The sequence below is a fragment of the Helicoverpa zea genome, chromosome 29, assembly GCF_022581195.2.
Source record: "Helicoverpa zea isolate HzStark_Cry1AcR chromosome 29, ilHelZeax1.1, whole genome shotgun sequence".
Taxonomy (NCBI): domain Eukaryota; kingdom Metazoa; phylum Arthropoda; class Insecta; order Lepidoptera; family Noctuidae; genus Helicoverpa; species Helicoverpa zea.
In genome coordinates this window covers 6,397,717-6,418,747 of record NC_061480.1, presented here as the reverse complement: position 1 = coordinate 6,418,747, position 21,031 = coordinate 6,397,717, and the positions used below count along the sequence as shown (strand labels likewise).

Genomic DNA, 21,031 nt, shown 5'->3' with positions numbered 1-21,031 from the left:
ACCCAGAGTATTATAAAATTCATCTAATTAAGTCATCCCAATATTATTTTCCATCGTTCTACTAATTTAAAAAGAAAATAATAGATTCATTTTATTAAGTCGATGCGATGTCCCTTGTATTTACAAAGCTTTAACTATATATTTGTACGAAAAGATTTTTGGAGCACTGATTGCGCCCTATTTGCGGTTCAAGAAATAAATAACGCCTAGTTTATTTTTAGAAATCAGTGTAAATTTTGTCAATTGCAATGGCCACCCTGACCTCGTGGTGCTTTTTTGTGAGGTTGGCAACATCTGCCCCTTCCTTCCTTCTTTTGCGCCGCTCCTCCGGGCAGAACTACGAGAGAACGTGATCGATCGAATTTCAAAAAAGGCACACACCTACCCCCTGTGCTCCCGAGATCACGAAATTACTCTAAATCTCCTGATTTAAAATTCAGGGGTTCGTGTTTCGTGATTTTATTCCATTCCGTGTGTGAACCTAGATTCCACCTCGACCCGCGAGGTAATTACCAAGTGAGCACCCACCTAATCGAACAAAATGTCGAACCTCGCTGATCCGGTCGCGTTCGCGAAAGATTTCCTCGCTGGCGGTATCTCCGCCGCGGTCTCCAAGACTGCCGTGGCACCCATCGAGCGTGTCAAGCTGCTGCTCCAGGTCCAGCACGTCAGCAAACAGATCTCCGCCGACCAGCGCTACAAGGGTATCATCGATGCCTTCGTCCGCATTCCCAAGGAGCAGGGTCCCCTGTCCTTCTGGCGTGGTAACCTCGCCAACGTCATCAGGTACTTCCCCACCCAGGCGCTGAACTTCGCCTTCAAGGACAAGTACAAGCAGGTGTTCCTCGGAGGCGTCGACAAGAACACCCAGTTCTGGCGCTACTTCGCGGGTAACCTCGCCTCCGGTGGTGCCGCCGGAGCGACCTCCCTCTGCTTCGTGTACCCGCTCGACTTCGCCCGTACCCGTCTCGCCGCCGACGTCGGCAAAGGCGACGGCCAGCGTGAATTCAAGGGTCTCGGCGACTGTCTGGGCAAGATCTTCAAGTCCGACGGTCTGACTGGTCTCTACAGAGGCTTCGGCGTGTCCGTGCAGGGCATCATCATCTACCGTGCCTCCTACTTCGGATTCTACGACACCGCCCGTGGCATGCTGCCCGACCCCAAGAACACACCGCTCGTCATCAGCTGGGCCATCGCGCAGACTGTCACCACCGTCGCCGGTATCATCTCGTATCCCTTCGACACGGTCCGTAGGCGCATGATGATGCAGTCTGGCCGCGCCAAGGGCGACATCCTCTACAGAAGCACCATCCACTGCTGGGCCACCATCGCCAAGACCGAGGGAACCGGCGCCTTCTTCAAGGGAGCCTTCTCCAACGTCCTCAGAGGAACTGGAGGCGCCTTCGTGCTTGTGTTATACGATGAGATCAAGAAGCTTCTCTAAATCTAATGTAAGAATTGTTACCATAATTACAATTAATTGTGATTCCGAATCACCACAGATAGCCACTCCCTTAAATCATGTATTATTAGACGCGGAATTAACCTAGTAACTTATTTTAGTTAAATAAAAGCGTTATACACCAATTCCAACATGTATTTTGTTTTATTGAAAATATTAGGTATTACATAATGCTTGGCTACACCTAGCTGACACAGTTGCATAACATTCTCATATTGTACATCTTGTATTGACTTAACAATATTCTAAATTTAAATTATTTTGCCTGTGATCATCACTCATTCAGCCAGTGTGTGTTATGTAACCTCATTTCGTTCAATGTTTGAGGCCAAGGTTGATATGTACCTCATCTAGTTCATGTCTAACACTTAAATATAATCTAATATGTTGGAATAGACATTCATGTAGTGAATATTGTGAAAATAAGTGGTTATTTAATCAATACTTAACCTATGTGGCATTGGGAGTGAGACCTTGTACTATGTAACTAAGTGATAGATGCAAAACGCTGTGAAAAATCATGTTAAAAGCTGTGGAATCCAAACTCATGTGATTGAGAGCTGTTATGTAACAATGCAGTATGTATATGTGCTATAAAGTGTGCATGGTGACCTAGTAGGAATTTAATTTTAGTTCACTTTTAAAAAGTGCTATGCAATGTAGTTAAATCCACATGTGCAACAACATTATGTAACATTGATTGTTACTGAGCAGGCTCAACGAGACAACTGGTCCTGCCCAACATCTTTCTAGCTCGGTATAAGTTTTTTGGTGTGAAAAACTTGTGCTACGAGTGATTATTATTCTAGAAAATTAAATGTTAAATAAATACTCCTTGCCTTTTATTGTACATACTTTACCTATGGTCAGAAATTCACATATAGAACACCTGCATATTTTTTTTAATGTTTTTGTCCAAAGAGGTTTTAATTCACTCATTGTTACTAAGTGCTCAGTCTCAATTACCTCCCATTTGCAATGCCACCTGAAGTGTAATTAAATAAAAGTGCAAACCTACATAATTTGGCCCAAGAAGTAAGGACTCCATGTTACTCATATGACTAGACCAGTGGTTCTTAACCTTTTTGACATGAGGGACCACTTTGACTAAAGTTTGTCTTGCCGGGGACCACGTCATCGGTTTACCTAAATTAGTACTCATTTCTTTATTATTTATGCAAAAAAAAACTGAATTTTTGGGTCAGGTCTACTCAAAGCTAAACGCATATCGGCAGATGTGTAGGTAAGCAAATGCAAATAAAGAAAAACTTGCCTATGTAGTTTTCAAATGCGCGAGCGAAGCGAGCGCGAAATTTTTATCGGACTTAAACCAAATATTACGTAAAATGTAGCCCAAACGTACTTAACTTTTCGTTTGTTGACAAATGCAAAAATAAGGACAAATAGTTTCTGAATACGCGAGCGAAGCGAGCGCGAAATTTTTATCGGACTTCAACCAAATATTACGTAAAATTTAGCCCAAACGTACTTAACTTTTTGTTTGTTGACAAATGCAAAAATAAAGGGATACAGTTTCTGAATACGCGAGCGAAGCGAGCTCGAAATTTTAATTATTTTTTAAGACTCAAAACCAAAATTACAAATTACTAGGTACGGTACACCCGATATACGTCCATGCGAAAACCCCCACTCGCAGTTATAAGTCGATAAAAATTAAGTTAGATAACGTATAGCAACGTCGCGAAGCTAAGCTTCGCGGACCACTTGGAATGCCTCCAGGGACCACCAGTGGTCCGCGGACCACCGGTTAAGAACCACTGGACTAGACAGACATCAGGCAAAATGATTCTAAATTCTTAACTGATATATCAAGTAAAAAAACTCGAACAAGATCTTTATTGATAATGGTCCTATAATAGATCAATTAAATAATATGGGAGGAAAATTAAAAAGACCATTAACCATATTAGGATAACTAAAAATCCTTTAAAGAAAGATCCCATGTTGTAAACCACAAATTGATAACATTATCATAAAGATCTGGGCTAATTTTGTCTCTGTAAATTATTACAGTACATACAAAACTGTATTGACGTGTACAACGTCAAAATTAGCTGACGTAACGTTATCTTACGTAAGTATCACGACTAGGTATGGTGACCGGCTGATAAATGAAGAAATGCTACGATCGCGATAGCACGGTCGTGAATGGATAGATGAGACTCAGATAGCTAGGTAGTTAAAGGAGTAAGTATATCCGTAATTAGGTTCAAAGTTCCCTAATTGCGATTACAATAACCGATCCATTTTTCTGGATTAGAGAGATGGATACTTGACGTAAATTATATGAAGCTAATGCCGAAATTCTAACGAGAAACGCCGGTTGGATCGAGTATTGAAATCCGCTATAAATTAGTAAGTCTTGTATTATTCGGATGACTAGCAACGTCGGGATTACGTAAGTTTCCACTTAATATTCTCAGAACTAAGTTCAAGGATAAGTAGGTTCGTTATCTTAACAGTTTTGGCTACAGGCAACAGACATGGATGTTTCCTAATCGACCAATCAATAGATATTTTATTTGGTCTTATTTTTCAAAAAAAGAAGTTACTTTTTAATGAATGGTAATTAACAAGAGCTCTTTTGAACAATAGATTGTAATTATAACTTAAAATAAAGTGGAAATAACAATGATGGTCAAGTTGAGTGCACGGCACGAGCGAATTTTAATTTTTAGGTTAGGTTTAATTCAATGTTAACGGTATCGGCTATCGCCGTCAATCAAGAAAAGGGGAAATAAAACGCAAATAAAAGGTACAATAGTATAATTTAATGATCAGTTTTCTTAATAATAAATGAAGAGTTATGTATTTAGGCATTTTTTAAAATTTTATAGCTTCTCACATAACCTAAAGATATTTTTTGTACAAACGAAAGGTAAGTAGGTACAGGTATGTACACAAATACATCTATCATCATTCATCATTTTACTATTTACCTGAAATAAAATCAGCTGAAAGGAAAAACAACGTTATAAAACTCATAAATCAATAAAACGCCAGTAAACCGTCGGAGTTACATGGCAGTTAGTGCGAAAGACAAACTAAATTCGACCTAATTTGCGAAAAGGTCAAGTTCAAAATCCAATGTGTAGAACGACCGGCAAAGTATGTAGCTAAATTGCAGACCGGCTAAACGCAGTAGACTTATTAACTAGGTACTGATTCATCGTTTTACGCGTGTAATGAGTAGCACGTGTTCCGATAAAGAAATGGTGACTTTAATAGCGTCTCGGAATCTAATGGGTGGCGTTGGCGCCATTTTGATTCGAATTTTTCGTGGCCATCTTTAATTCATTGACATTTAAAGTATTTGGAAAAAATGCATTTTCAACCATTTTTTCAACTAAGTACTGTGTTGTAAATTAAGGTTACTTATTGTATTTTCTTATCACAAGATATTACACAATATCAGTAAAAAATCATTGGACTTTGAACCTTACTACTATTATCTAAAATAAGGAGAATGCAGATTATCTCGGATCTTTTGTTTAATCTTTTACTACATTCTACAGTTCTACTTGGACATAATGATCGGACCAAGTATTGATTTAATATTTTTTTCTAGGTCAGTGCTAGAAGTGAAGGCTGATTTACATTGAGTCAGTAACTGACGTCAGTGTAGGCGCCGAAAACTGACGCGTGCTATTTACACGAAGTCAGTGTAGTGTCAGTGTTTCGTCAGTAGTACTGTACTGACTTCAAATCAATTTACACGATGGCAGTGCCGGGTCAGCACTGACTTGTCAGTGGACTGACGTCAGTTACTGACTCAATGTAAATCAGCCATGAGTTCCTAATTCGCGGTTCGGCATTTAGATTTAGATAATACCGGACGGGACTAAACTAATGGCTTTATGCCTAGTTTATAAAATGGTGACTTAACAATCAAAGGTTGTTACTAGGCAGTATGTGAAGTTGCCTGTGCTTGCAGCATTACAAAACGACGTTACACATTTTATTGTAGGTTTTTCTACATACCTATCTAGTTATAAAAATGCGAATTATTTATTAACTGGAAAAAAGTATCACGTCATGATAGGAATTGTTATCATCGCCTCGCCTACCTAAATATCATCAAAAATATCTTTCCGTCGGTATTCTGAAACCACTACATCATGAAAACTAATATCTACCATGACACAGCATTAAGTCACATTAAGTCTAGTAAGGGAGAGTACCTGAGTGATGCTTTATAGGCAACATAAAAACTGAACAATTCATACCTAATGTAAAAAATGTTCAACGACTTCCGCCCAATTTAAATTTGCACTTCACGGCGGCGCTAGTAGTAAGGTCAACGACACGATTAAGTGTCAAATCCAGTACATTACAATTTAGTTCTCCATTCATCCGTCTGTCGGAATAACTTGGTGATTGTTCAGCCGAATTCCAGTGTTGGTTAGATCGGGCGACACGGCTTGCACTCCCGCAATCCGGTGTTAACCGATTCTATCAAGGTATCCTTTTTCGTCCGTACGTAGATGGCAGATGGAAGATTCCTGACAAAGAATGCAAATGAATATCAGACTTATGACGGTAAAGTTAAGGTGTATTTTTCTTTGGAGTTTACTTATGTTGTATGGTTTAGAAAAAGGGTTCGTTCTCCATTGTAAGATTAGGAATAATGCAATCTGCTGAATATTGTTTGTAAGTTTGTTCTTTGTGTTAAGTCCGGCGATCTAATAATAATTATGACGTGGCGTGGGTGTGGTGCTACTTGGAAACAATATCGGATAACTACATTTATATCAGCGTGATATAAGACAATTCATTACTTATTGCTAAAAAGTACCTAAGTTTATAATAGTCTTTGCTCATCCATATACTTATGTTTAACTAACTACATTGTATTAAGTATTTGATAGAAATGCGACGTCAATATAGATCAAAAAGAGAAATCCTCTTGGATTTCAGGTGTTTTTATTGCAGAAGGATTAGGAACATTTAGGATTTACCAAGAGACGCAAATGGTCATTAGAAGAGGAAGAATCTAAGTTACTACTTACTAAAGTGAGGAATTTGACATAACTTGTACGGGGGCTAATGTAAAAAATTCTATCTCTAGTAAGGAAATCAACGGATAGTTAGAATATTGGGAACGGCCTTGATCTTGCTTGTGTTCATTGCCCTATGTGACGTCATGACCCATCTGTCATGGCCAGGTAATGACAGCTGGACTGTGCTAACGGTTGTTTTTTTAAACAACTTCCCAAAACGGAGGATCTCAATTCGTCGGAATATTTTGTTATGTTTTTATATAAGTAACTTCACTGCGATTTGCAAATTTTAGGCCTGCATTGCATATGGTAAAAACTTACCTAACACTTACAGGAGAGATGAGAGAATTGAGAGAACTCCGCATCCGGTGTTATCGCGGGTTTAACCAATTACTAGATGCAAAATCCACAAAGAGATAGAATAGTGGGAACCTGCATGATTTTTTTTTGTACCTAAGAAAACAAAGGTCTAATTAAATTATTTCTTTAATAAATTACATTTTAGCCCAAGGTCAGCGTTTAGTTAAACGATGTGCAACTGATGTTCTAAATTTAAAAGCGATTTGGCGCCATTCATGTAGCGGGGCATAGACTTCCTCGTGCTTTTTATCGCGGCACGTGCAATGTCATTGCTGCCGTTGATCGAAAAGGTGACAAATAAAACTTCCTTTAGGAGATTCCGTACGCAAATTATTAATTACTGCTGTAGGAATTTTACCAATTAACAAGAAAGGTCAAAGATTTATCACAGCGACCGTTGTAATAAGAGTCATCACCTGCCTAGCCTTTTCCTTACTATGTTGGGGTTGGCTTCCAGAATTCCAGTCTAATCGGATGCAGCTGAGTACCAATGTTTTACATAGAAGGAGCGACTGCCTATCTGACTTCCTTAACTCAGTTACCCTAGGCTAGGGCTGCCATCCGTCCGGGTTTCCCCGGATTTGTCCTCGTTTTGACCCCGTCCGGGGGACGTCCGGGCGGGTTTTCAAGAAGCGTCCGGGGAAAACCCGGACACTTCATGTAAGAAAGTACCTTACTGTATTTACGTATTTATCGGCATTATGATACAAAACACTAACTTCATTCCGTGTAAGAGTACCCGTCCGGGGAAAAAATGAGATTTACGTCAAATGTCCGGGTTTGGTGAAATTCGAGATGGCAGCCCTACCCTAGGCAAGACTGGTTGTCAGAATTTCTGGATTCTGACTACCCGTAACGACTGCCAAACATGTTCTAATGGTAGCCGGAACCAACAGTTTATCGTGCTTAGCTACCGTTGTAATAAAAGTAATTGCAATAAATATTTAACATCCAAAAAAACAGCAATTTCAAAGCATTGTGAAACAAGGAAAATATTGCTCGAAAACCCAATTGTACTTGCTAAGTTACCGGCCTCCTTGTACAGGGCTTTTTGCAAGACCCTCAATGTTTTCCTTTGCCATTAGTCAGTGGAATTTAAAATAAGAAGAAGGATAAAGTACTTTTTTTCTGGCAAGCGACGTTTTGTGTTAGCCAATGAAGGATAAAGTACGTTTAATCGGCGTATGTGCTTATTTTAAAGAGATGGGTTACCCGGATATGGATGACGGAATTATAGATCCTGGATTTAAAAGTTATGTGAAACATACAGTAACAGGACTAACGTACATTGCTACGATAACATATACGGGAAACCCCCAGATATAGTTAGCCAGCTGTTGCCATGATAAATAAATTATTAGGCCTACGTTTTAGTTCCTAAATAAAATGAATATTTGCCTTGCAAGATCCTATTGTGAAACGTCATATAAAATGTTACATTATTTTTATTTGGCTGGCAACTCTCTGCGTACTTATTTATAAACTCTATTCCCCTAGACTGTTTTCCAGTTAGATCGTTAAAGCTCTTATTTCCATGGTAAGCACTATGGGCTAAGCTTCGCTGTGCCAAGAAACTCGTCTATATTGCTTCAATGAATTGTAGCTGAGTATTCAACTTTATTGTCTAAAGCTGAATTGCACCATTTAACTATAACGATAACCAAACGATAACCAGCCGTGCACTTGCCGCCCATTGGTCAAATCGATTTGACAACTGAAAATGGTTCGGTTATCGTTATAGTTAAATGGTGCAATGCAACTCACCGTAAGATATGGCTAAGTATCGATTCAGTAAGACCTACCCCTACTAGACATTGCTAAGTTGTTTCTTGCGGTTTCACCGCGTCCAGGAGGAACCGTTCCTAGACAAAATATAGCTTATGTCACTCGGGGATAGTGCAACTTTCTAACAGAGAATTTTTCAAATAATTTCAGTAGTTTCGCCTTTACAAACAAACACAGGTCTCCTCAATATAATATCTATTAGCATAGAAAATATTGCAATCTCTTACGACTTTCAAACACATGATCTATTCCAAAGAGATCACGATACTTACTTGTAAGTCGATTCCGACTTCCTAAAGTCGCGTAACACATTACATAAACGTTGCGGACTTCGCTCTTTCTGCCGTAGCTATAGTTCGGCCATTCAGAGAATGCGTTCCTGACACGTCGCGATTGAACTGACGACGTAACTACATTCATTGATTATTGATATAATAATGTTGTTTTAATGCTCCTCAATTGTTAAAACGGTAAACAACCAGCAAAAATATTTTTATCGTAACTGCAACGCCATTGCAAAGTTACGTCGTCAGTTCAATCGCGACGTGTCAGGAACGCATTCTCTGAATGGCCGAACTTTAGTGACGTAGTGACGTAAGCCTCTACATTTTGTTTTTTTTTACCGTTTGATGACATTTTTGAAATTATGGAAAACACTTGGTTCCTGTAAACAAATTTTTTCTATTCTATTCTTGGCAATGATTCGTCGATGCCAATGTCAACGATGTTTCGGTTTTTTTCAGTTTTTTTCAATAAGTCTCATTAGAAAACGTCACGAAATTTCCATTTGTGACAATTTAAACCATATTTTTCTTACAATGGCACCTTTATAAATAAACGTTTCGGCCTAAAAATTTCGTCAATGGGACAATCTTTCGACGTTTTAGCTTGCATAATAATTCTGTCGTTTTATTTTTGACAAGACAATGGTTAGACTTGGCGAGGAAAACGTAACAGGAAAATAAATATTTACGTAAAACATCATGCCCTAGATATGAATTTATAGTTCGGCCATTCAGAGAATGCGTTCCTGACACGTCGCGATTGAACTGACGACGTAACTTTGCAATGGCGTTGCAGTTACGATAAAAATATTTTTGCTGGTTGTTTACCGTTTTAACAATTGAGGAGCATTAAAACAACATTATTATATCAATAATCAATGAATGTTATTACGTCGTCAGTTCAATCGCGACGTGTCAGGAACGCATTCTCTGAATGGCCGAACTATAATTGCCTTGTGGAATTGTTGCACCCTGTGGTAGCCTATTTTGGTAAATGAACAGATAGTGGATGGATTTTCCCTTTAAAATTAACAGATATTCAAGGGTGCTTTATAGACACCGGCCATGAATTCGTAAGTGCAAAAGGCTGTAACTATTTTTTTCTCTTAAAATTTCATTGAATAATATCAAATGAAAAATGGTAATCATGTCATAACTTTAGGTTATAAAATAATCTACCTTACTAGAGTCAGTGTGTTATCTAAGAATATTCTATGGAATTTGTTCAGGGATTTGATAACAATTAACTAGACAGCTAAGATAAGAAGAAACGTGACTCGATACTGTTGCAAGTTATGTCTGAGAATCTAATGCCGGAATTACGACATCACTAGACTAGGCATTATCTGCCCAGTCTTTTCCCAACTATGTCTCCAAGTTTACAAGTAGCGACTGCCTATCTGACCTCCTCAACCCATCTTTTTACTCTTGGGTCGTTTCTAGACTGGATGTCAGTTGTTATACATTGCTAGACCCATGCGGCTGTTACTTTTAATTAGCCAAGAGTTCCTCTGAAACTTTTACATAATTTTCTACACTTAATTTGAAAGTCGGGTAATCTATACAAACATTACAAAGCTGAAGAGTTTGTTTTTTGCTTGAACGCACCAATCTTAGGTCAGGAACTACCGGCTCGGTTTGAAAAAATATTTCAATATTAGATAGCCCATTTATCAAGGAAAGGTAAGGCTGCCTTTTAAGCCGGGTGCGCGCAGCGTATGTAGTTCGCGGAACGTGTAGGTGGCGGAAGCTAGTAGCTAATAATCCTTGAATGATGGATAGTCGAGATTTTTCACATTCTATCATACAATATCAATGAGACAACAGATAAAGGGAACGTGCCTGTCTCTTAGAGAATTAAGCCAACCGGAACAGCTATTGTCGTCCTTCCTTTCCTTATGTAGAGCGACAGCGCCGCTCATACTCATATACAGACACCAGCAAATCGAGCTACTTAGTCCAATCTGTAAAATTTTCCGAATCAATATTAAACCCTAGGTATATATTACAGATAATGTTGATGAAAATCTTAGAACGAAAGTCTGATTGTTGCTCAGAAGGAATATGTAACTTCATGTGCTGGTCTTTAGGTACACGTGTGTGTCAAGATTGAAGAAGAGATTTACTTGTGAAGAAGTGTTTATTTCGTCGTGTGTGTGTGTGTGTGTATGTGTTTATAATAATTGAAAATACATGTGTGAACTTGACTCATAAGCTATAACTATAATTTTTTGCCTTGTCTCACCAGCGCGTAAACTGGTAGATCTTTTTTGCATCTATTGACATTTGTACTTAAAGCGCTTCCGGGTGGTTGAACGCTCTAAGTGTAGACTACAGATAAAGACGACGTACCTGACACTGACAGGGTATTTTTATCTCAGGCCGAGTTTGTGCGAACAGCTGATTGTCGGCTACGTCTGACATTGCTTCAGAATAGACAGACGGTTGTTTTTAGTTCTAACCTTTTGATTAAGAACGTACCTGATATTTTTAACGAAGGTTTGTTGAGCTTACAAAATTGTTACCTAATTTTTGAACTTACCTCCCCACTCAGAGACATTTAATGATTACTTAACTCACTCTTTAGTGACGGAATGTCATACAAATCCTTCACTAATAATGAATGGCTTAAGTAACCATTAAATGACTCTGAGTAGGTAAGTGATTAATAGGTACCCACTCCTATGTTCCTAACCGTAGATATTGGGTGGATACGTTTATAAGTCTTTCATGTTTATAAAACTCACTGATCAGATTTTGATAAAACTTGTCGGAGTAAAATTAGGTAGGCCTTTTGTCATACGGGTTACGAGAGATAGTTAAGGTAACAACGAGGCTTACAGATAGGTATTTCTCAAAAAAAAAACTGAGAATCTAGACCAACATCAGAAATAATTCAAAAGGAAGTGTTCTATCATTATTTTATTCAAAGCTTGTTACATAAGGCGCACGATTTTACCAAAGAGGATAATACCAGTTAAATCCTAAACTACTTTACCTCTGCTCGAGTGAAGGACAGCCCACAAATCTACGAACAAAAACTGTTGGGTTTGAAACAATACAGATATGTACTTACATGATTTTGCTGACCCTGTAGTCTCTGGCACAAGGGACAGGAACCGCGTACGAAGTCGCGGGCAGAAGCTAGTTTATAATGAGTATTTAATCAATCATCATCGCTGTCAAGAGACATTTGAAGAAAACTATCTGTTTCGTACTACTTCGACCATGTAACTAAAAAGGAAACCAATTTTGCCATTTACCAAGCTGTAGAAAAAGAATTAGCAACTTTTATTTAATTAAGCAGCAAAATTTTTTCTGAATGTATGTTTAGACCCGAACTAGGGCTAGAATTTTATGACAAGAGTATTCATTCTTTCTCAGTGTTTAGCATAGTTTTAGCGTAAAAAACAGAAATTCTTTCATAAACAATTTCAATAAGAAGTTTTCGAGCGGTAATTGTTATATTTAAATTACCGTTTAAAAAGAAGTTGAATGAAATGAACATCATCTTAACTAGGTTCTTCTTACAATTAAAACACACAAAGAGTTTGTATACCTACCTTGTAGTATTTACTATCTGTGGTTAACTCGTGGGGCTAAAGGGCCACGACCCTGGGTAACGGATCGATTCACGTCGGTCGACCTAATACTACGTGCTACCTAGATTTATTTAGGTTTCCATTTTAGTAGCTACAAAATAACATAGAGCGGTGATAGTGTGATACCTATTTTTATATCAAAAAGGATTTTCTACGGAGTACCTACCTTAAACCAATTGAGTATGATTTTATTAACTGTTTGGCGCGATTTACATGTGTCTCGAGGGAAACACTTCCCGCAATCGCATTTAAATATATTATTTCGATGCTTATAATATTAGCTAGCTAAGTAAATTAGGTACCTAAATAGAGATAGGTTTTCTATAAAATCTATGCCTTAAATTCTGAGAGAAAGAAAAGTATACATCAATATACATCCTAAGTGTGTTTTTTTTCTACATGTAAACTGAAGATAGTTCGACAAACAGACAAAACATAAAATATTTTTCAAGCGTTTGCGATCTTCTGCGGAAACGGTTACGCAATCACAAGCGATCAATAGCGATTCCGTATCGACTGCCAAATGGAGATTAACTTTATTGATACGAACAACATATTTGGACTATTTTATATATCTAAGTAAAGAAGATATCTAGGTAGAGAAACTCAATGGAACGGGTGTTGTGAAGATAGAATGAGCAGACTTTTATCGAGCAGTTGGACAATTACAGCCCTGGTCATATAATTATACCTACCATTCTGAAGTTAGCTACTAATGAATTAACAATAGCCAAAATCTACTAAACTATACCACAGCTCATTGCATTATTTTTCCACTCTGAAGTCAGCTATTTCACGCCTTACGCATACGGAATAAATAGCCAACTTTATACAGGTAATATTTAAGAACCAACGTTTTCATCCGCTTCCCGTGGAACTTCTTCCAATACCGGGCTAAAATATAGTCTGTTTTACAACGATGAAAGAATTTTTCGAATTGGTTCTTTACTTTCGGAGCCTTTAGGATACGAACAGAAAAAAATACTCTTTATTGTATTAGTATAAACTATACTAGGCAAGAAAATTGAATGAATGCGATTAATAAATTCGGAATTTCACGACCTGTCGTCATGTTAATAAAATTATCTTCGAACATGACGAAAAATTATCATCCGCTACGTCAAGGTCGATGATAATACGCGAGTAACTGATAAAAAACGTTAAATAATCACTTTTATAACCGTACCTATTAACTGAGAAAAGATATGACCTATATATAGGTAAGTATGATAGTCCGCAATGCGACAATCTTTTGGCAGTCTGTACCATGAAGTATCTATGCAATTATGTAATTACCTCTTTACGCATAGACTGCTAAAAAAACATGGCGGAAGGTCGTTGGCTTATGCGTCATTCAGAAGGAAAAAATAATTTGTTCTTATATTGACTAACTGTTCCCTGCGGTTCTACCCGCTTTCCGTGAAATTCTCAGACTATCCTAGCCTATGTCGTTTTTATCCATTTAAATTGGTTATGTATTATTGACATGAAAGCGCGAGAAACAGAGTTAATGCATTTACTTAGTTTTGACCTCTAATATTAGAGAATGGATTTTCCTTCTTTGAATTTTAAAGATTGAGGAAGGAATATTAAGAAAATACGGTTTAGCCTGGTTTATAATTATTTTTTCTTCGATTCAATATCAGGACGAAGGAATTTTGCATCTTGAATTCAAATACCTAAGAAGTAAACTAGTGAACAGCTTTTAAACGCAGTAGGATTACCCAAAGGAAAGTAGCAGTTTTTTGACCGGGTGTGAGAACTTCCATTAGGAGTTACAGTAATCACGTAGAATCAAAGTCCAAAATGGCATGTAGATTGTAGGTAATTCCAATTAACCAGATGCTGGGGGTATTTCCCAGTAACTGTACCGAGATGACGCATGCGCTTGCATGTGGCCTCAATTTGAAAGGATATGGAAATATACGTCATAAACTGATAGTTAACTTAATATTTAGCAGCTCAGCAAACAAAAAATATTTACCAACGAGGCATGGATTAAAAGGGATGGTCAAATGGTGATGGTGATGGTGATGGTTTTGTTTGGTGTCAAAAGTTACCTATGATTTTATTTCTTACTGGTTGTTCCCCTTGGTTCCACCCGAGTTCCGACGACACTAAGTACTTCTTGAACCCGGATAACAAGTATCCAAGAACTTTCTTGGGCTCTACACCTGCCATTTTTTTCTTTTTTTCATTTTCTTTAGTTCAACCTTCAGAAGTTTTGGCTGAAAGCCGGACAGACGGACGAACTTTCGCATTTATGAAGAAAAACTAAACAGTAGTTTAATAACTCAGTTCATTCAATTTTGCTATAAAACCGTCACGGCAAACAATGTGCATAAAACTCGCATTGATCAATGAAACAGTTGAATGTTGAAGGCAATAAAATGTCTATTATTTCTATAAATATCTCTAGCCTACAGTTTCCGCAAGGTGAAGTCGAGGCGAATAGATAAAGAAAACAAGGTAGTTACACCGTACATACATTATATAACCTACTACATAATATACGTCTATACTATAAAGATTTTTTTGTGCCCGAAAGGCTCTGAAACTATTGACTCGAGTTGGAAAATTCTTCCACTGTTGGGAAGCCACACTATCCCAGAGTGAGATAGGCTATATTTTATCCGGGTACGGGTAATAGTTCCCACAGGAAGCGGGTGCTACTATTGAATAAATGAAATACACAAAAAAAAACTAGTAATTGGATTTATTTTATTGGCCTTTTTTTGGATAGGAATCATCAAACGACCCCCCTCCCGCTGTGGGTGCAGCGAGAGGGAGTGTCAGACTCTTACTGACTAAAACCCACCATGTTCCTTCTGGAGCCCACAGTGTACCAGGGCCGCGGTAACTCGCGCGAACAATCTCACAGCCCCACTCTTACGGCCTAGCCAGCTACGTACTACGTTACTCAATAGGCTACGTGGCTACGTGCATAGCCATGAACCGTAGCCTCGTAGTTTCGGAGACCTACGAAATTATCAAATTATTTAAAAAAATATGTACATTGGTTAGCAGGTAAAGTGTAAGTAGGTAATTTTCTTTTTGTATTTTTTTTACTCGTTCGTTGGATTTTAGCAAATATAATAATTGGCATTAAGATTTTTTATCCGGGTGTAAAAAGTTCGGTGAAACCTCAGCAAAAGTTAGTAACCGAATAATATTTTTACTTTGTGACTTTAGGCTTTGTCAAGATTTTATCCTGATTTTCAGGATTTACGACTACAACATATTGATTTAATTAATTATACCTGAAAAGTTACTAAATTAAATAAATTTGCAACGCTTAATTTCACTTTTAAAAATCGTAATTTTGATAAATACCTGGTATAACTTATGAATCATATTTCCTCCTCACGAAATGTCAAAGGTCGTCAACCCTCTCAAGCATTCAGACTGGAAGCGTTACGTAAGATAAAAATCCATACCTATTCAGTTTTCTTGGCAGCATGACTGGCTACAGTATAGCAAATACTTTTTGTTAAATCCTCGATAGTATGTCTAAATGTGGGGTCGGTCGTATTTGCCAAATAGATTATACAGTTTTGTCTGCATTTGCGAATTAAATGCTAGTGTGGTTGGCGAACATAGATTGTATTTAGGTAAAGCTTTATTCCTGCCAAGTTTAATCAAAATGCATCGAGCTGTTTTAGGGCAATAAACATAGAGACATGTCTAAATATTTATAATGTATAGATAATGGTTCAGCTCAGTAAAAGTGCTATTGAGGCACAAACATCCGAACCCACTTCTTTCACGTATATAGTAATTACATAAGTAGGATTTAATTGTTTTATTACCTACCACAATGTCCCAGTTACTCCCGGCCATCCCCTCCTCTTACCTGTTACGTCACATACCATCACGCAACACTATTGATTTTCCACGTTACGTCAGTTTACTGGGTTACGTACAAAACTTCAGGGAACAGCTGATGGTTTACTTACTCAATAATGAGGTCGGATGTGCAGTCGCTACATGGAAAACTGGAATTCAGCTGCATTCGGATAGACTGGAAGCCGACCCCAACATAGTTGGGAAATGCTAGATAGATGATGATGTTTGTGCCTGTAAAGGAATTGTCAAGTGGCAAAGGTCGTGGCCATAGGTTACACACTAATACTTGGCTAGTAACAGCGACACGAGTTTATCGACCATAAAGGTTAATCAAATCCGTTAGAGTGAAAATGCTGTTGACAACTCGGCCACTGTTACTCGCCACAATGAGCTCTACGTTATTATTTTCTCACGTTCATCTGTCTCTTTCATAATAGATACAGAACAGCAGCAAAAAGATCGATTAACTAGCAATTAAGTTAATAATGATTGCTTAATTTTATCAATTTTAAGTAGTACCTAACTACTAATAATTAATCTGTGGTTTTGCGAATAAAAATCGTGGTTATTTTGAGACGAGTTCAGTAATTATATAAAGTGAGTTAATTATGCATTGATGGTCACTGATGGTATTTTTCTCTTTGATATTAAAAAACAAAAAAAATCATATAATAGGCAGTTGCGATATCTCCCCATTCATATTTGTTCAATTTTCAGCTGAAAAGCTGAATTTCCGTTGAATTGTTCCGTTGTTTTTAGTTTAAAGAAGGTCAAGGTTAAACCAACCAACCTACTTTTATAAACTAACGATACCGTACCCACTACGTACGGTGGCTTTCTGTAGCCTATGCGTTGATTTGCGATCTGGGTATAGAATTTTGACATTAGCTCCGTATAACTAGGGCTGCCATCCGTCCGGGTTTCCCCGGATTTGTCCTCGTTTGGAGGCCGTCCGGGGGCCGTCCGGGCGGGGTTTCAAGAAGAAAAAAAATTACATGAAAAGTGTCCGGGGAAAACCCGGACACTTTTCATGTAACGAAGCACCTCATTTAATTTAAGTATGTATAGGTTAATAGTAAATGGATTACAAATTAGGTATTATTTTGTTTAAAAAAATCGTACTCGTTCGGGGAAGAAATGCGATTTACGCCAAATGTCCGGGTTTTTTTAATGTATGTCCGGGTATTGGCGAAATTCGAGATGGCAGCCCTACGTATAACATACAATCTCCAATCTCAAAACAAAGGATAGCTCGGTTATTGAAATCCGTAGCTCACATAGATAACATTTGTATTAACTCTTCTTTAAGCTGTGCCCTATAGGGTATTGTGTTTCTAGACTATAAACAATACCATCTGTAGGTATCTATAACATATGGAATGCTAATAAAGAATTGAGTATTGAGTAGGTATCTACCATTAATGATCAATAAATGTAGGTATTTGGGAATATCTTCCTATAAAATCTCTTTTCTGTTCTTCACCTGTTTCATCAAAAACGCAGTAATATTTTAACGTTTTACTGCATTTACAAGTTTTACAAGTTTTACTGCATTTGCATTTGCTCTTGTCAGAGGTTACCGCGCAGATCGATGGTCAGAATGAAGATGTTACATAACTATGCCGATCAGCGTAGTTTTCCTTGAAAAACACCTAGATTTGATGAAATTGTAGATAGTAAGGAATATCCTAGATTGAATGGGTATTTTTGTGGTTAAAAACGTGATAAGAGTTCGCAAAAGGAGCGTGTTTGCGAAAATGGCGACGCTTCTCAAATCGTTTTGAAAATAGAACATTGTTGAGAAAGGCGAGGTCCATAATAGCACACTTACAGGCGTCAAATATCCAAATCTCAATTTTCAAAAATATGTGTGCCTATCTCTCAAACCAATACATACAATACAGGGTAGCTCCTATGTGTCCCTATGTGAAGTTGCAATAATTCTGTGTTGTGTGTCAATAATTATTTTATGAGGAATTTTATGTTTCACCTTTGCAGCGAAAGTGCTTTTGTTTTGTAGATATCAAATTAAATGTGTATTTTATTAAGCTTTCAACAGTTTTCCTCCAAACTAGTAGGTATGTGTTTTACCTTCTAAGGCTCAGCAAAAAGAAACGATTTTCAAAATACCGAATTCCAAAAAACTTAGGTTTTGTGATACGAAGTCTAATCAGGGCTTCCTATAGACTCGCCTCTTCACTATAATCACTAGGTAGTAAGGTACGGTAAATCGTGGCCAATATTGGCGCCAACAAAATCCAGGTAACAAGCACACCTTCGTCAAAATATGGCAAACATTGGTGACGGAAGCCAACACCAGCTGATATCTAAGATAAGCTAACCAACCGTAGACGCCATACCGTACCTTTTTCTCTGGCAAAAGTACTTGTATGTACGTGCGTTGTCGAAAAGAATGAGTGTGCGGGATTGTTTGAAAGAGTTACCGTACCGCGGCCCTGGTACATAAAAGGCCTACGACGGAACACGACGGTTTTTAGTCAGTAAGAGTCTGACACTCCTTCGCCGCTGCTAACCCACAGCGGGAAGGGTCATTTGATGATTTTTGACGTCGTTAAAAAAAAAAGCTATCACAATTTTATCTAGTTATGGGGCTGCTGCGTCTTCCGAGCCGTGGTCGATACTCGAGAACTTCCCTACTCCATCTGCCATCAGTTTTGCGAGCTATGTGCTCTGGCGTCTGGCTAATGCCACTTCAGTTATGCAATTCTTCGGGCTAGCTCGGCCTGGCTTCCCGCTTGTAAATTGGCCGCGTTTTCCGCATTTTATTTTGTGTTCAAGGCGGTTCCTGTAGATAAGACTCTCTAAGGCTGCCAGACGTGACGAGAAAAATTCTTCGTAACGAGAGATGAGCTGTGAAGGCCAACACGACTTGGTAACGCGACGCGTGAATGACAACTTAAATGATTATTTCGTTGTTTGTTCAGTTGTCAGTGTAAAAATGTTTTGGCGTGTTAGTGAACCAGTTACCGAGTGTTTTAAATTGATAGATTGCGTACAAAATACGGTTTAGATAGACCAAATTAAGGATGCTCGTTCAATCTCTGTAGGGACACACACATACCTACGTAAGTACGTAGCTATGCAAGTGCATAGTTAGGTATAGTAGGTAAGGTGTCGCGTGCATAATAACTTTAGTGTCGTGTCGTCAAGCATTTTATTTATTATCCAAGCGGGCACACTTCCACATCTCCATCTCTTGCTTAAACAAAATACATAGATAGAGAAAGAATACTAAAACCTTCTTAAATTCTATTTTGCGTTGTTCTGCATAGTTCTAAGAGTGGACTCATACTTACGGCCAGAATGGTTACCTATGGCTTTCTTAATAAGGTTACAAAAAGCCATTCCGGCTGTTTGAAGCACGGAAATAAGAGAAGTCAATGTTTTACAGTTTTACAGGTTCTAATTCCAATCAAGGGCCTTATTCATTTCTGAAAAACAACTGAAAACGATAATGGTGATTAGGCGATACGAGGTCATTGTTTGCTTATATTTTACTAGATTACATATAGGAATTACTTAAGTTAATTGACTCCACTCCCTTGATAACACAATTTGGCGAAGGTACTACTTGATGAAACTGCTCCTGATTTGCTTGTTCACCAAACATACTGTTACCTACTGTTACAGCCTTTTATCGTCCCATGACTGGGCTGCGGCCTCCGCTCACACGGAGAAGGATTGAGCTTTAATCACCACGCTTGCTCAATGCGGGTTGGTGATTTCAGACTATATAGTCCAGGTTTCCTCAAGATGTTTTCCTTTACCTTTTTGTCAGCCATTGGTGTCCAAGTTATAGGTACTTAGAAAGTACAATACAAACTTAGAAAAGTTGCATTGGTACTTGTCTGACCTGGAACCCACACCACATACTCGAGAGGTTGGTTCTTTACCCATTAGGCCACCACGACTCTACCCACCACTGCACATAAAAACCCTAATTTTTTATAAAGATCACAAGCATTGAAGAAGATGGTGAACTGATTGAAGAGGTAATAGACAAGTTGCTCTGCACATTGGTACCTATTCAACTGCATCCGGTTAAACTGGAAGCCGACTTCAACATCATTGGGAGAGGGCTAGGCTATGACTCACAACGAGCATCATTTGATGAGCGACATGATCATTTGCCACTGGATGGTCGAATACTGGCAAACCCACCCTTCACCACTTCCTATGTGTTTTTGCTGGGAAAAAGAAGCGGCGCAAAAAACTCCCCAGCAACACATTATGATATTTGGGGAATGCCTGTGGTCGGGAATCGTCTCTCAACATCCAGCGCCCATGGTATCTTCAACGTCCCCTGCCGCATCGGCTGGGATGGGAGGTGCGAACTTTTCCTGAAGTTGGCTCCTACTGACATCACGCTTATTTACAGCGCTAGTTAAGTAGCCAGTTCAGTTAGCTATTTTATGTATCGGGTATGAGCAGTGGAGTGTTTTGTGCATACATAGACTGTTCCGCAGTCTCTAGTAGCCAACTTCAGACCGGTACCATCTCCTGACGAGACCAGAACTTACGCAACTAACTCCTTTTATTTTAAATTTCGAGTTTGACCCGGTGTTTGCCCTTGAGCTACTTATGAACTGTGGCTCCGCGTAGAATAGTTGGCGCTCGTCCAATCGGCGCGAGCGCAGCTAATACGGGACA

General features: G+C 38.4%; 1 protein-coding gene across 1 annotated transcript; it reads left to right on the top strand.

Annotated features, from left to right (window-relative positions):
* Positions 1-292: 292 nt before the first annotated feature.
* Positions 293-2,293, top strand: LOC124644040 (ADP,ATP carrier protein). Its single transcript, XM_047183222.1, has one exon. The coding sequence runs from the start codon at positions 542-544 to the stop codon at positions 1,442-1,444; it is 903 nt and encodes a 300-aa protein (XP_047039178.1). The 5' UTR covers positions 293-541; the 3' UTR covers positions 1,445-2,293.
* Positions 2,294-21,031: the final 18,738 nt, after the last annotated feature.

Bases quoted from the DNA above. Each gene is read 5' to 3' on its own strand.
- LOC124644040 (XM_047183222.1), top strand. From the start codon at position 542: ATGTCGAACCTCGCTGATCCGGTCGCGTTCGCGAAAGATTTCCTCGCT.